Raw genomic sequence first — 17,397 nt, 5'->3', positions numbered from 1 at the left:
TGTAGTGATTCTTGTGTGTGTGTGTGTGTGTGTGTGTTGCACTTTTTGTGAGTTTCTCTGTGTATTTTTAGTAACAACACTATGTACAGTGCCTTGCGAAAGTATTCGGCCCCCTTGAACTTTGCGACCTTTTGCCACATTTCAGGCTTCAAACATAAAGATATAAAACTGTATTTTTTTGTGAAGAATCAACAACAAGTGGGACACACTCATGAAGTGGAACGACATTTATTGGATATTTCAAACTTTTTTAACAAATCAAAAACTGAAAAATTGGGCGTGCAAAATTATTCAGCCCCTTTACTTTCAGTGCAGCAAACTCTCTCCAGAAGTTCAGTGAGGATCTCTGAATGATCCAATGTTGACCTAAATGACTAATGATGATAAATACAATCCACCTGTGTGTAATCAAGTCTCCGTATAAATGCACCTGCACTGTGATAGTCTCAGAGGTCCGATAAAAGCGCAGAGAGCATCATGAAGAACAAGGAACACACCAGGCAGGTCCGAGATACTGTTGTGAAGAAGTTTAAAGCCGGATTTGGATACAAAAAGATTTCCCAAGCTTTAAACATCCCAAGGAGCACTGTGCAAGCGATAATATTGAAATGGAAGGAGTATCAGACCACTGCAAATCTACCAAGACCTGGCCGTCCCTCTAAACTTTCAGCTCATACAAGGAGAAGACTGATCAGAGATGCAGCCAAGAGGCCCATGATCACTCTGGATGAACTGCAGAGATCTACAGCTGAGGTGGGAGACTCTGTCCATAGGACAACAATCAGTCGTATATTGCACAAATCTGGCCTTTATGGAAGAGTGGCAAGAAGAAAGCCATTTCTTAAAGATATCCATAAAAAGTGTCTTTTAAAGTTTGCCACAAGCCACCTGGGAGACACACCAAACATGTGGAAGAAGGTGCTCTGGTCAGATGAAACCAAAATTGAACTTTTTGGCAACAATGCAAAACGTTATGTTTGGCGTAAAAGCAACACAGCTGAACACACCATCCCCACTGTCAAACATGGTGGTGGCGGCATCATGGTTTGGGCCTGCTTTTCTTCAGCAGGGACAGGGAAGATGGTTAAAATTGATGGTAAGATGGATGGAGCCAAATACAGGACCATTCTGAAAGAAAACCTGATGGAGTCTGCAAAAGACCTGAGACTGGGACGGAGATTTGTCTTCCATCAAGACAATGATGCAAAACATAAAGCAAAATCTACACTGGAATGGTTCAAAAATAAACATATCCAAGTGTTAGAATGGCCAAGTCAAAGTCCAGACCTGAATCCAATCGAGAATCTGTGGAAAGAACTGAAAACTGCTGTTCACAAATGCTCTCCATCCAACCTCACTGAGCTTGAGCTGTTTTGCAAGGAGGAATGGGAAAAAATTTCAGTCTCTCGATGTGCAAAACTGATAGAGACATACCCCAAGCGACTTACAGCTGTAATCGCAGCAAAAGGTGGCGCTACAAAGTATTAACTTAAGAGGGCTGAATAATTTTGCACGCCCAATTTTTCAGTTTTTGATTTGTTAAAAAAGTTAGAAATATCCAATAAATGTCGTTCCACTTCATGATTGTGTCCCACTTGTTGTTGATTCTTCACAAAAAAATACAGTTTTATATCTTTGTTTGAAGCCTGAAATGTGGCAAAAGGTCGCAAAGTTCAAGGGGGCCGAATTCTTTCGCAAGGCACTGTATCAGAATTAGACTGGTGTCCCTTTTTGTATTTTTGGGAAATATTAATATTCGTTGGGCCGCTGGTGTGAATGCTGTTCCTAGTGGGCTCTCTGTCTCTCCAACACACACTATTCAAAAGCCTGCACCCTCTGCTGTGCCGGCGGGATGAACCGTTCCCTGTGATGAAGATATGGGCTCAATGACAGGATTTTACCTTTTCAAAATGTGTGAAGGTTTTTAGAGAATACATTGTCACACCACACTGGATGGATAGTCTGTTCCTGGAAACCCATGGCCCCCTGCCAGCTCCAGGCCTGGGGTTTTACCCTGCAGCTTTAGCTGGCTGTGTGTGTGTGTGTCCGCACAGCCCTGCACAGATGTGAAAGCATTACCACAGAGGCCTAGCAGGCAGAAACTAACTCTCTGTACCGTGGCTGTGCTCTTCACAAGGCCCTCTCTATATTGGCCTACTGCTAAATGGATACAGTCAGTTCTGCATTTGCTGCTGTATTAGTTCCATCTGGGCCTCTGTAAGTAGCGTCAACTGTTTGGGGAAGTCCCCCTGTGTAGAGGCAGGCAGACACACAGTGTTTGTGTGTACCCTCTGTGTAGAGGCAGCTAGACACACAGTGTTTGTGTGTACCCTCTGTGTAGAGGCAGGCAGACACACAGTGTTTGTGTGTACCCTCTGTGTAGAGGCAGGCAGACACACAGTGTTTGTGTGTACCCTCTGTGTAGAGGCAGGCAGACACACAGTGTTTGTGTGTACCCTCACTAACCTCCTCTCCTGCTGTGCTCCCCTCTCATACAGTATGTCTCTAGAGATCAGTTGCCCTATATGGGGAGTTTGGTTTCCTTCAGACGTTGACAAGTGGGATGTTAGCTTGACGGACTGTCGGTGTTGACAAGTGGGATGTTAGCTTGACGGACTGTCGACGTTGACAAGTGGGATGTTAGCTTGACGGACTGTCCACGTTGACAAGTGGGATGTTAGCTTGACGGACTGTCGACGTTGACAAGTAGGATGTTAGATTGACAGACTGTCGACGTTGACAAGTGGGATGTTAGCTTGACGGACTGTCTACGTTGACAAGTGGGATGTTAGCTTGACGGATCGTCGACGTTGACAAGTGGGATGTTAGCTTGACGGACTGTCGACGTTGACAAGTGGGATGTTAGCTTGACGGACTGTCGACAAGTGGGATGTTAGCTTGACGGACTGTCGACAAGTGGGATGTTAGCTTGACGAACTGTCGACGTCGACAAGTAGGATGTTAGCTTGACGGACTGTCGACAAGTGGGATGTTAGCTTGACGGACTGTCGACGTTGACAAGTGGGATGTTAGCTTGACGGACTGTAGACGTTGACAAGTAGGATGTTAGCTTGACGGACTGTAGACGTTGACAAGTAGGATGTTAGCTTGACGGACTGTAGACGTTGACAAGTAGGATGTTAGCTTGACGGACTGTCGACAAGTGGGATGTTAGCTTGACGGACTGTCGACGTTGACAAGTAGGATGTTAGCTTGACGGACTGTCTACGTTGACAAGTGGGATGTTAGATTGACGGACTGTTGACAAGTGGGATGTTAGATTGACGGATCGTCGACGTTGACAAGTGGGATGTTAGATTGACGGACTGTCAACGTTGACAAGTGGGATGTTAGCTTGACGGACTGTCGACAAGTGGGATGTTAGCTTGACGGACTGTCGACAAGTGGGATGTTAGCTTGACGGACTGTCGACGTTGACAAGTGGGATGTTAGCTTGACGGACTGTCGACGTTGACAAGTAGGATGTTAGATTGATAGATTGTCCATATGTTGTGGCTCTCATCTCGGGGCTTCGTCTCATTTTAAACTGAAAGCAGAAGTACAGAGATGGTTGGTTCGACCTCTTCTCAGAAATACAAGTAGGTGAAATGTTGTATTCTCTAGTATTTTGGGCTACTTCTCCAAGGCACAGCCGTCTGTCTGTCTGGCAGCTCTGAGCTGTGTGTGTGTGTGTGTGTGTGTGTGTGTGTGTGTGTGTGTGTGTGTGTGTGTGTGTGTGTGTGTGTGTGTGTGTGTGTGTGTGTGTGTGTGTGTGTGTGTGTGTGTGTGTGTGTGTGTGTGTGTGTGTGTGTGTGTGTGTGTGTGTGTGGGTGGGTGGGTGGGTGGGTGGGTGGGTGGATATACACACAGCCTGTTACTGTCTGTAGTACTACAGTAGATATATACACACAGCCAGCCATCCATTTCCCACATCCCTACTTATCTGTCAGTGTGCTGGGAGAAAGTCCATTGGATTAGAGTGAGGCCTGTTCTAATCCGTGAGAACTCTCCTCCTCACACCCTGGGTAGTAGGCTCTCCCACATAAGGCCTAAATGGCACCCTAATCCCTACATAGTGTAGTGTACTTATTTTTGATCAGGGCCCTACGGGCTCATTATGTAGGTAATAGTGTGCCATTTGGGATTCAGACTGCATTGCACTGCCAGTCCAGAGTAATCACTCTTAACTTAACCCACCTTCTGCCTCGGCATGTCTCGGAGCGGTACGAATCTTCCCCTGGCAAAGATACAACTCAGTTGATTCAGTCCACCTAAATCATCCCACTCACAACAGTCCTATTCCCTTTCTAGTGCACTATGTTTATGTCCTATTTAGGGTTGCACATTTTGGGGAATATTCAGAGGTGGAAACTTTCTCTGAGAATTAACGGGAATTCACATACCTTCACATACCTAACCATTTCCTTGGCTCTCCTGTAAAGTGTATCAATTGTTTTCAGTGCCATGATGTTCTTGAAGAGCAGATTCAATGCATGAGCAGCACAGCCAATGGGTGTGATGTGAGGGTAGGACTCCTCCGCTTTAGACCAAGCAGCCTTCATGTTCGCAGCATTGTCTGTCACCAGTGCAAATACCTTCTGTGGTCCAAGGTCATTGAGGACTGCCTTCAGCTCATCTGCAATGTAGAGTCTGGTGTGTCTGTTGCCCCTTGTGTCTGTGCTCTTGTAGAATACTGTTTGAGGGGTGGAAATGATGTAGTTAAGTATTCCTTGCCCACAAACATTTGACCACCCATCAGAGATGATTGCAATACAGTCTGCTTTCTCTATAATTGGCTTGACCTTCACTTGAACTCTGTTGAACTCTGTATCCAGCAATTGAGTAGATAAAACATGTCTTGTTGGAGGGGTGTATGCTGGGTGAAGAACATTCAGAAATCTCTTCCAATACTCATTGCCTGTGAGCATCAGAGGTGAAAAAGTTCCATACGCAGCTTGAGCATAAAATTCATCAGCATTTCTCTGACTACGTTCCTCCATTGAGTCAAAAAAAACATCTGATTCCAGGAAGACCATGAGCTGTTGCTATCGATAAGGTGTCTGATTACTTCTATTCGAGGTGAAAATGATGAGAGGGACTTTTGTCAGAGGTTGCTTGTTGTGAGCACTGAGGGAACTTTATGCACTTGGCCAGATGATTCTGCATTTTTGTTGCATTCTTCGCATATGATCTGGCACAGTATTTGCAAATGTGCACAGATTTTCCGTCTACATTAGCTACAGGGAAATGTCTCCACACGTCAGATAGTGCCCGTGGAATTTTCCTGTAAAGATTAGAAAAAAATGAGTAAGTAACAATCAAATACAATTCCATGTACAGATAAATAGTTAAGCAGTTAGAGTAAACAACTCCTTTGTCAGATAAATGTTTTAAAATGAAACATGTAGGGAAACCGGTGAATTAACACTCCTCAGTTTGCAGGCTCAAGCAAGCTAAAACCCACATGGTAGCAAAAACTAACTAGCAGAAATTGTTAAGTTAGAAATTATTTAAACACACTTTGCTGTAGGCTACTATTTACTAATTAACAAAAAATAATGTATGTCATTTAAAATATATTCACCCCACCCAGTATTGTAATCAAAACTTACCAGAAAGCATGTAGTCCTTGTCTCAGACAGTGTAGTAGTGTGGGCTCAATAGCATCTCATTAGTGTGCAAGATCTTGAGAATCAGCTGTATATGTGATGGATGAATGCACTGTGGTTCCATTTAATTGGGGATAGTTTAACCAAAATATGCCACAAGACCTAGAATTGCCTAGAATTACCCACAAAAAAAGGTTCACTGTTATAAGCGACATTTTTTGATACATTTCAGCAAAATTCCCTAACTTCCCGGGCTTAATTTCCCATGGAAAATTTCCAGAAAAATTCCGGAAATTTACCGGAAAGTTTCCAACCTTTTGCAACCCTAGTCCTATTCCCTTTCTAGTGCGTGTTTGGCCAGAGCCTCCGAGACATATCTGAAGCAGAATAGTATTGGGTCATCTCACAGTGGTCTGGGTGGCTCCAGGTTTATGTCCACCAGGACTGGGTATCTTTAGGGTCCAAGTGGTGCTCAGGTTTGGGTGTTACAGATCATGTACTGTACGCTGAGTAGCTGCTTGTAGCCTAAGCTAGCTAGCTACCTTCCTTAGGTGTTGTGCTATTGTTAGAGGATGGGGATGAGTGCTAGTGCTCTTTCAGATACTGGTTCAAAGACACATACACACACACACACACACGCTCCTGAGCCTGATATGGTCTCCTTCTTATCGATGTGTCTTTGATCTTTCCAGTGGCGTTGGAAACCTGCTGCCAGAATACTAAGTCACTCACTGCAACTCTGCTTTCATTTGACCGTTACATATCTCTGTGTTCATAACTACAAGTCACCAAGTGATTTGTCATCCGAGTGACTTGTTTAACAGTGACTGCTTTGCTCTTTTCTAGTCTACTATTGTCCCGTATTGTTTAGTTTGATAAAACTCTGTGACCGGTCTGGTGGGTGAGCTTTGATGGCCTCACCCGTCCTGTTGTTGCCTTATCTCACTGTCAGTCATATAATGGATATAGTGCTCTGAATTGATTGAACTATATCTCTTGGTTGAACCCATTAACCCATTGCCTTCTGAGAGTGCTTTCTCCCTGTGCTGCCACAATAACCTTGACTGGGAGTGGGCGTACTGTACATAGCCATAGAAATGGACTTTCTACAATGAACATTCCCATTCCAGTCGAATATCCATGGTCTGGGGAGGCTTTTACCATTCTACGAATTATATTTCTAGGCTTTGACCATTCTACTAATTCTACTTCTAGGCTTTGACCATTCTACTAATTCTATTTATATGGTCCATACAGCACCACTCACTGCCTGCCCTGCCAGTAATTCTGACCACCACAAATCCTTGGAAATGGTGACTAGCCACTCTGATCCCAGCCTTCCAGCCATTTCCCCATCTGTATTAATATTTGATATGTGGAAATGGAGAAGGAATTTATCAATGCCCTCCAGGCCCAGCCCTGACTCTGACCAGTAATACCACACACCCCTCTGTTCTCATATCCTGGCACACACACACACACACACACACACACACAGACACACACACGAGCATGCACATTCCACACACACAGACACCTAAACACACACACACACTAACTGAAAACAACTGGCCCCAGATTACTGCACTGATGCTTGGCTTGGAGATGTCCCTAAGGACTGGGAATAACATTGGATCATTTTCCACAGAGAAAGCAGAGCGAGAGAAATACAAAGCATATTAATTCCATTGTGGATTTGGCTGATCTGCCTCTCCGTACACACACACATACGTACACACTGGAGAGCTTTGGAAGGATTGTTTTCATTGGAGGTTGGTTCAGTATGTACGAGGGGGTGAGTTTAGCTGTTAGTCTGAGCCAGTGGTGAGGCAGGGATCAGGTCCTCTGTTGTATCTGGCTCCCTCTGGGCTGGAGAGGGCTTGTTTTCTGGATGGAGAGCCTGGCCAACTGCTTGTTTATCTCCATGCCCAGACCAGGAGGAGGGAGTAGGAGGAGAGCCAGGGGTTTGGAACACTAACGTTCTATGTGGAGGAGGAGGAGGAAGGAAAGAGGAGGAGAAACTACAGATAGCAAGATGAGAGGGAGGAGAGGAGTGGAGAGCCAGGGGTTTGGAACACTAAAGTTCTATGTGGAGGAGGAGGAGGAAGGAAAGAGGAGGAGAAACTACAGATAGCAAGATGTGAAGATGAGAGGGAGGAGAGGAGAGCCAGGGGTTTGCGATTGCAACACACACAAACTTTGTATGTGGAAAATGAACCGGGTCCAGGGGATACGCGTCTGATTGTTTGACTGAGAGAGCATCTGGCTGAGTGCAGGGTCAGGGGTGATGTGGAGGGCATCTGGCTGAGTGCAGGGTCAGGGGTGATGTGGAGGGCATCTGGCTGAGTGCAGGGTCAGGGGTGATGTGGAGGGCATCTGGCTGAGTGCAGGGTCAGGGGTGATGTGGAGGGCATCTGGCTGAGTGCAGGGTCAGGGGTGATGTGGAGGGCATCTGGCTGAGTGCAGGGTCAGGGGTGATGTGGAGGGCATCTGGCTGAGTGCAGGGTCAGGGGTGATGTGGAGGGCATCTGGCTGAGTGCAGGGTCAGGGGTGATGTGGAGGGCATCTGGCTGAGTGCAGGGTCAGGGGTGATGTGGAGGGCATCTGGCTGAGTGTAGGGTCAGGGGTGATGTGGAGGGCATCTGGCTGAGTGTAGGGTCAGGGGTGATGTGGAGGGCATCTGGCTGAGTGTAGGGTCAGGCGTGTTGGGGTGATGTGGAGGGCATCTGGCTGAGTGCAGGGTCAGGCGTGTTGGGGTGATGTGGAGGGCATCTGGCTGAGTGCAGGGTCAGGCGTGTTGGGGTGATGTGGAGGGGATCTGGCTGAGTGCAGGGTCAGGCGTGTTGGGGTGATGTGGAGGGGATCTGGCTGAGTGCATGGTCAGGCGTGTTGGGGTGATGTGGAGGGCATCTGGCTGAGTGCAGGGTCAGGCGTGTTGGGGTGATGTGGAGGGCATCTGGCTGAGTGCAGGGTCAGGCGTGTTGGGGTGATGTGGAGGGCATCTGGCCGAGTGCAGGGTCAGGCGTGTTGGGGTGATGTGGAGGGCATCTGGCCGAGTGCAGGGTCAGGCGTGTTGGGGTGATGTGGAGGGCATCTGGCCGAGTGCAGGGTCAGGCGTGTTGGGGTGATGTGGAGGGCATCTGAAGGTGTAACAGGCCGGCTGAAGCCTGACCTGCCTGGTTGTTGGTGTGTATTTCACAGATGAAAGAGCTTCCACGCCGAGCTCCACGTGCCACAGAGAACCACAGGATTTAGCCTGCTCCAGATCTGTTTGGGCTGCAGTGCCTATAGCCATTAGCCAATGACCACATGAGTTGGCAAGACAGCACAAAACAGATCTGGGACCAGGGTAGTAGGATTTTGTCTTGGAATCATGTACAGCACCACCTTTTGGCTCCATGTTTCCTTTCCTTGTTGAAGGATGGAACCTGTCTGACTTGCTGCTCTGTGTGCTGTGGTCTGGTTCTCTACTGTGGTCTTATGTTGTTAAACTTAGCCCTTGTGGTCACTGGTCAAACCTGAAGTAGGACACCTTGTGACTTGGAGATCAGGGAGGAACTGGTTTGCTACCACTAAGTCTCTCTCTCTCTCTCTTTGAATTTAACACGGGAGAGGCCAGTGGCCCGGCCGATGACACACTCCTATAGCTAACCATTCTGCGTGTGTTAGTGATGTCATTAAAGAGTTAATGCATTCTGAGCTATTTTGCACATGTGCTTAATCTAGTCCACAGTCAGGTCACATGTCATGGTTTGTAATGCACAAACAAACACCTGTGTTGTATTCTAAGCAGCAGTGTGCTAAATGTGTCTTTTGTGGTTAGCCACCGTGGTGGAAGAAGACGAGGCAGACAGTACAGAGGTGGCAGAGACGAACATGACAAGCCTTGCCAACCCCCCTCTTCAGTTCTCACACTGGAGACGAACATGATAAGCCTTGCCAACCCCCCTCTTCAGTTCTCACACTTTGACTGGATGGCACATTTCTTGCCGGGTTTTTTTTGGACATATTTTTGTTCCATGTTTTATTTGGAATTCGGCAAAATTGGCACAATTATTTTCTTTTTTTTCCTTCCCAATTTCGTGGTATCCAATTGGTAGTTACAGTCTTGTCTCATCGCTGCAACTCCCGTACAGACTCGGGAGAGGCGAAGGTCGAGAGCCTTCGCACAACGCACATCCAACTCGGAAGCCAGCCGCACCAATGTGTCGGAGGAAACACCGTACACCTGGTGACCTGGTCAGCGTGCACGGCGTCCGGCCCGCCACAGGAGTCGCGATGAGACAAGGATATCCCTGCCGGCCAAACCCTCCCTAACCCGGACGACGCTGGGTCAATTGTGCGTCGCCCCATGGACCTCCCGGTCGCGGCACTGCTTCTTGACACAACGCACATCCTGGTCAGCGTGCTGGCAACCTGGTCGAGCCCAGAATCTCTGGTGGTACAGCCAGCACAGCGATGCAGTGCCTTAGACCACTGTGCCACCCGGGAGGCTGCACAGAAGACTTTTAAAGGGAAATGTCCATCTCCAGCACCATCAACATATATTAAAATGAGTGATTCACCGATATGACATTTTCGGGCCGATACCGATTTCCAAAATGTTCTTGCTCAGAAAAAACGATACCGATAACCGATATTTACAATTTTAGCGCCTTTTAGGCATTCTAGTACAGTTAAATAGTTAACACACACACATGGACACAGCGGTCTAAGGCACTGCATCTCAGTGCAAGAGGCATCACTACAGTCCCTGGTTCAAATCCAGGCTGTATCACATCCGGCCGTGATTGGGAGTCCCATAGGGCGGCGCACAATTGGCCCAGCGTCGTCCAGGTTTGGCCGGTGTAGACCGTCATTGTAAATAAGTATTTGTTCTTAACTGACTTGTCTACTTAAATAAAGGTTACACACACACACACACACACACACACACACACACACACACTGACCAAAAAGTTATTTTGTTGGCATTTATGTATGTCCCCGTTACTAGTAAAACATAATCAAACCCTAATTCTGTCACTTACTTGCTGTGCTGTTTCTTTGTTCATTTGTTCAGTCTCAACCAGGATTTCTATGGAACGTCTTTCGGGTCTTTGGTGTCAGAAAATATACTATTTGACGTGTCAAATAGACTCGTTGACCAATCAGGACCTGAGTATTGACTGCACGTCACATAATCATTTAATGCGTTCATACATTTATTAGATAGTTATTACACATCGATTACACTCGTATTTCATGTCACAACGATTCATCGATACATATGCTATGACGCTGGTAAAGTTGTCTAGCGCACCTACAGTGCTGGTCATTTAAAGAAAAGCTAGCTCATTGATGGAAGCAATGTTCTAAACCAAAAACATAGAAAAACGACAATCTGTTTCAGTAGCTTTATTTAGCTAGTTAACTATATAGCTAGGTGTCATCTGAAATAACCCTCATTTATAAGACTGTTCTTATTCTTATTCTTTCATTTTTTTTTGTTTTTTTACCAATTATGAGGAGGCATTTGCATCTTCCTCCTTTTACTACAGAACATAGAAACGTGCCATTTTCAGATGGATGTTGGGGTGGTGCTGGACATGGTAAATATGAAGCAGATCAGTTTTGAAATGTCCCTTTTATAAATATTGGTAGTATCCAGGTGGAACCTTTATTTCCAACTCCGTCTTTCCAAAGCTAATGTGTATATGGCCCTGGGACCCCTGATGGCCCTGGGACCCCTGATGGCCCTGGGACCCCTGATCCTCGTTAGAGCTGCTTAATGTCTAATGGTCTCATCTGGGCTGAGTGTGTTCTCAGACCCACCTTCCCTGCTGTGTTTCCATACACAGAACCTGATCCCTCTGAAACCGGGTAATGACTTGGCTTAATGAGTTGCATCTGTGCTTTGGTGACACTGAGGGTCCTCCTGCTGGTGGATTTAGGTGGCTTGAACTGACCTGGGCTTTATGGCTGCACAGGTGAAAGACGCACACAGACCGATACGGACACAAATACACTTGGTTTCTTCTTCTGTAGGGTAGCCAGTGATGCTGGCAGATTGTCTAGAGACCCAGGCTAGTAATGCCTGTCTCTGCCAGCTAAAAGGACTAAATCACTGCTAATGCCAAAACTAAAATCCCCGGAAATACAATTGCTTTAGTGCTTTCACCAGGCATTGTTCTAATCCATCCTCATGTAATGCCCCAGGTGCAGATTTCAGAGCAACCCCATCCTTACCCCCATCAGCGGATTAAAACCATCATATCCTCGACGGAAGTAGACTTTTTGTTTTTTCTGGGCTGGAAAATAAGGCCATAATGAAACAAATAGATGTCTGACCTTTTTTGTGAAACTGAAGGCTGAACCCTGTCTGCTTTTGATATAATCCATCTGACCAGGAAGGAATGAGGATGATTAATGACTAGGTTTGTGGACCGATAGGGCCTCCTCCCACCCTATCTCTCTATCTCTGCCTGCCTGTGTATGTGGAAAAGAAAAGAGATGACGCAATGTTGTGCCAAGCCGATCTGGCCAGGGGGAGGTGACTGTGGGTGACTCACCTCTATAGGCCAGGGCCACACAGGGTGACTCTCCACTGGCCTTCTAACACCTGGCCCCTGAACTGAACTCTGACCTTAAAAGGGATACTTTGGGGTCCCCCCAGAGTCAGATGAACTCGTGGATACCATTTTTATGTGTTTGCGTGCGGTTTGAAGCAAATTGCTAACTTGCGTTAGCGCAATTGCTAACTCGCGGGCTAGCAGATACCCATAGACTTTCAGTCATTGCACTAACACTTGTTAGCATTGGCTCGAGAAACTACTTCTAACTTCCTTCATACTTGACACAGACCTTAAAATGGTATCAACTAGTTAATCTGATTCTGGGGAAGTTGTTAAAGGGCCTCATTGCTGAAAACCCCAAGTGTCCGTTTAGCAGGACCAAGATATTTCTAAACCACAAACATGGAATCTCCGTAAAACAAGTCAAACCCCTCAAACTCACTCTTTTTAAATGTACAGCAATGTTTATTAGTGTTTCCCTGACCGCAATGGCCGGTGCATATATGGTTTATGGTGCAGGCCAGCACTGGTATTCCCATTAAGTTAGAGGGACCCAGGCTGTTAAAATAGGACAACTGAGAAGTGTGTAGGTTCCCTAGCTAGTCTGTTTGTTTTTGTTTTCTCAGTTCTTCCTGTGTGGTTCATGGCTTGACTAGGCAGGGTTACTGTGAAACACTGTCTTTGTGACAACTGCTGATGTAAAAAGGACTTTATGAACAATTGATTGATTGGGTTCTGTCCTATACTTTAGGCTGGGTTATTGTAAAGCATTATGTGTCAAGACAACAGGAAATGGAATGTGAAATCTATTGTTTGCTAGATGTTTCTCCTGCTCTCTCCGACAGGATCGTAAGCTGTCTAAGACGGAGCGTCAGAGGTTCAAGGAGGAGGCTGAGATGCTGAAGGGTCTGCAGCACCATAACATTGTACGCTTCTACGACTCCTGGGAGTCTCCCTCCAAAGGAAAGAACTCCAAGTGCATCGTGCTGGTCACAGAGCTAATGACATCAGGCACCCTCAAAACGTGAGTAGTACTATATATATACACACACACACACACACACACACACACACACACACACACACACACACACAGACACAGACAGACACACTAAACATTTTGGTGAACGTCCACCTCTCCAGTCGTCAACCTCTGCCGTCTCATCCCCCCCTACTGTTGTTCTCTGCCACCAACGGAGATATGAAAATGTCAAAGGAAATGTCTTAATGTTATTTGTCCTTCTACTAAACCTTTTCCTTGTTCCATAACCTTCATATTATGCGTAGTCACATCTGCTAGTCAAAATAGGGCTTTGTGAGTGTTCCATAATAAGCACTTCACAGCTGTGTGTGAGCCCTGAGAGCAGAGTGGTACCTCTTAACAGGATGCTGTTGTCTCACCATGCCCAGGACGCATGTCCATCTCCCTACCTCCCTGCTGCTAGCTAGTCTACACTCGGTCTGGCACACTAGAGCCACACACAGACACACACACATGACAAAACCCCTGACAATGTAGAGCGAACAGAAGCAGACAGGACAGGGGGGTACCAGGCCAGTAAGGGTTGGGTCTGGCCCAGTGGTGTTTGTGGTAACAATAAAACCTGAATGTAGAGCAGACAGCTACAGTAGAAATGGGCAACGGACTGCGTGCCGCCCACCACCCCACCTTCCATGGGACTGATGCATTGTGGGAGAGCTGCCCACCTGCCAGCTGCTGCTGCTGCAGATTCCTCACATTCTTGATAGAGAGGCGGAGGGAGGGAGCGAGACTGAGGTAGAGTGAGAGAGACAGGCAGACAGACAAAGTGAGGGGGAGGAGAGAGAGCGAGACAGACGGTGAAGATGGAGAGAGACAGAGAACGAGAGAGAGCGACAGACAAAGTGAGGGGGAGGGGAGAGAGCGAGACAGACAGACAGAGAGGATGGAGAGAGACAGAGAGCGAGACAAACAGTGAGGATGGAGAGAGACAGAGAGACAGACAGTGAGGATGGAGAGAGACAGAGAGAGAGACAGACAGTGAGGATGGAGAGAGACAGAGAACGAGAGAGAGGATGGAGAGAGACAGACAGTGAGGATGGAGAGAGACAGAGAACGAGAGAGAGCGACAGACTAAGACTAAACGAGAGGGTGTCAGTGTGGCTGCCTGTCCAATCTGCTGTGGTGTGGTACCAGTACTGACCATGTGGTGCTAGTCTGTCTGGGCCCACAACAGGACAGACAGTGCAGCTCAGGACTCTGGACCAGACCAGCAGCTCCCTCCTGTGGAAGAGTCAGTGTGCTGTGTCCCAAACGACTGTACCTTCACTATGGGGACGGTAACACTGTCATGGCCTAGATTATCCACTTCCTGTAACACTGTCATGGCCTAGATTATCTACTTCCTGTAACACTGTCATGGCCTAGATTATCCACTTCATGTAACACTGTCACGGCCTAGATTATTCACTTCCTGTAACACTGTCATGGCCTACATTATCCACTGCTTGTGATATTGTCATGGCCTAGATTATCCACTTCCTGTAACACTGTGTCTGTTATGGAAGTAAGACTTGTATATGGCTATGAATTAAATGTGTGGAAAAACAGAAACTATCTTTAAAGCTGATGGAAGAAAAACATGGGAGCCTGAGCCCAGTGCAGAAAGACAAGACACTGAGGTCTGGCACTGTAACACTCAGGGTACTGATCCAGATACACACATGTAGTCTAAACACAGGTGCACGTATACACACCAGGGATTTGTCTGCCATTTAAATCCTTGGGCGGGCCGCCTAAGTGTTTGTTCGGGCCTGCTAAGTCCAAACAGGGTTTTTAGAAATGGACGTTTTCAGTGTAAACTTAAACAACTAAAACCAGATATATTATAAAGCATGTAGAAAATATTATGTATGTGTAATATATATAGAAATGCAAAAATACATTTTTCAGTACCCTGTCTTTCAAAGATAATTTGTTAAAATCCTAATAACTCCACAGATCTTCATTGTAAAGGGTTAAAAAACTGTTTCCCATGCTTGTTCAATGAACCATAAACAATTAATGAACATGCATCTGACGAACGGTCGCTAAGACACTAACAGCTTACAGACGGTAGGCAATTAAGGTCACAGTTATGAAAACTTAGGACACTAAAGAGGCCTTTCTACTGACTCTGAAAAACACCAAAAGAAAGATGCTCAGGGTCCCTGCTCATCTGCGTGAACATTCCTTAGGCATGCTGCAAGGAGGCATGAGGACTGCAGATGTGGCCAGGGCAATGTCCGTACTGTGAGAGACACCTAAGACCGCGCTACAGGGAGACAGAACGGACAGCTGATCATCCTCGCAGTGGCAGACCACGTGTAACAACACCTGCACAGGATCAGTACATCCGAACATCACACCTGCGGGAAAGGTACAGGATGGCAACACCAGGAACGCACAATCCCTCCATCAGTGCTCAGACTGTCCAAAATAGGCTGAGAGAGGCTGGCCTGAGGGCTTGTAGGCCTGTTGTAAGGCAGGTCCTCACCAGACATCACCGGCAACAACGTCGCCTATGGGCACAAACCCACCGTCGCTGGACCAGACAGGACTGGCAAAAAGTGCTCTTCACTGACGAGTCGCGGTTTTGTCTCATCAGGGGTGATGGTCGGACTTGTGTTTATCGTCGAAGGAATGAGCGTTACACCAAGGCCTGTACTCTGGAGCGGGATCGATTTGGAGGTGGAGGGTCCGTCATGGTCTGGGGTGGTGTGTCACAGCATCATCGGACTGAGCTTGTTGTCATTGCAGGCAATCTCAACGCTGTGCGTTACAGGGAAGACATCCTCCTCCCTCATGTGGTACCCTTCCTGCAGGCTCATCCTGACATGACCCTCCAGCATGACAATGCCACCAGCCATACTGCTCGTTCTGTTTGTGATTTTCTGCAAGACAGGAATGTCAGTGTTCTGCCATGGCCAGCGAAGAGCCCGGATCTCAATCCCATTGAGCACATCTGGGACCTGTTGGATCGGAGGGTGAGGGCTAGGGCCATTCCCTCCAGAAATGTCTGGGACCTGTTGGATCGGAGGGTGAGGGCTAGGGCCATTCCCCCCAGAAATGTCCGGGAAGGTCAGACAATCTGGAAAACTTCAAGAACTTTGAAAGTTTCTTCAAGTGCAGTCGCAAAAACCATCAAGCGCTATGATGAAACTGGCTCTCATGAGGACCGCCACTGGACAGGAAGACCCAGAGTTACCTCTGCTGCAGAGGATACGTTCATTAGAGTTACCAACCTCAGAAATTGCAGCCCAAATAATTGCTTCACAGGAAGCAGGAGACTGCGTAAATCAGGCCTTCATGGTCGAATTGCTGCAAAGAAATCACTACTAAAAATCCTTTTGGTTTGAGTCCAAATTTGAGATGTTTGGTTCCAACCGCTGTGTCTTTGTGGTTGAGAGAATGAAAAGGGTGGCTACTTTGAAGAATCTCAAATATAAAATATATTTTGATTTGTGTAATACTGTTTTGGTTACTACATGATTCCATATATTTTATTTCATAGTTTTGATGTCTTTCTTATTCTACAATGTAGAAAATAGTAAAAAATAAAGAGAGAAAAAACCCTTGAATGAGTAGGTGTGTCCAAACTATTGACTGGTCCTGTACATGAGACCAGTGATCACTCCTCATCAGTGATGGTTACTTTAATAATCATTAATCACCTGTAACACCTGATAGACATGTTACACCTCATCTCACCACTGCTTGTTTTATTGTAAAAGCTCATTTGTTCTCAATGCTTTACCTTACATTTATAATGATAACTTTTACTGGCTAAATGAATATTTAAAATGTGTTGTAGGTACTGTACATGAAGAGGTTCAAGGTGCTGAAGATGATGGTTCGTCAGCTATATCAGAACAACACTGGTTAGAAATGTCCCACAGTCTCATTACGGTTTGTTCTTATTGTGTTCTAGGTATCTGAAGCGGTTCAAGGTGATGAAGATCAAGGTTCTACGTAGCTGGTGTCGTCAGATCCTAAAGGGGCTCCACTTCCTCCACACCCGGGCTCCTCCCATCATTCACAGGGACCTGAAGTGTGACAACATCTTCATCACTGGCCCCACTGGCTCTGTCAAGATAGGAGACCTGGGATTGGCTACGCTCAAACGGGCCTCCTTCGCCAAGAGTGTCATAGGTACAACCACATAGGCTGATTTACTGACATTTTAACCCTTTGACCCTTGACCTTTCACTTTCCA

The 17,397-nt window shown here is 46.5% G+C and overlaps 1 protein-coding gene across 1 annotated transcript in view; it reads left to right on the top strand.

Moving 5' to 3' along the window:
• The window catches only part of LOC139393337 (serine/threonine-protein kinase WNK1-like), a 212,444-nt gene that overhangs the window by 99,371 nt on the left and 95,676 nt on the right, over positions 1 to 17,397 (top strand). Inside the window, exons 3-4 of the mRNA XM_071141971.1 lie at positions 13,009 to 13,187; positions 17,113 to 17,333. Coding sequence (XP_070998072.1) covers positions 13,009 to 13,187; positions 17,113 to 17,333 — 400 coding nt within the window. The remainder of the gene's footprint in view (positions 1 to 13,008; positions 13,188 to 17,112; positions 17,334 to 17,397) is intronic.

Source organism: Oncorhynchus clarkii, chromosome 33 (assembly GCF_045791955.1).
Source record: "Oncorhynchus clarkii lewisi isolate Uvic-CL-2024 chromosome 33, UVic_Ocla_1.0, whole genome shotgun sequence".
Classification (NCBI taxonomy): Eukaryota; Metazoa; Chordata; class Actinopteri; order Salmoniformes; family Salmonidae; genus Oncorhynchus; species Oncorhynchus clarkii.
The sequence above is the reverse complement of the archived record's forward strand: the minus strand, read 5'-3'. Positions and strand labels throughout refer to the sequence as shown.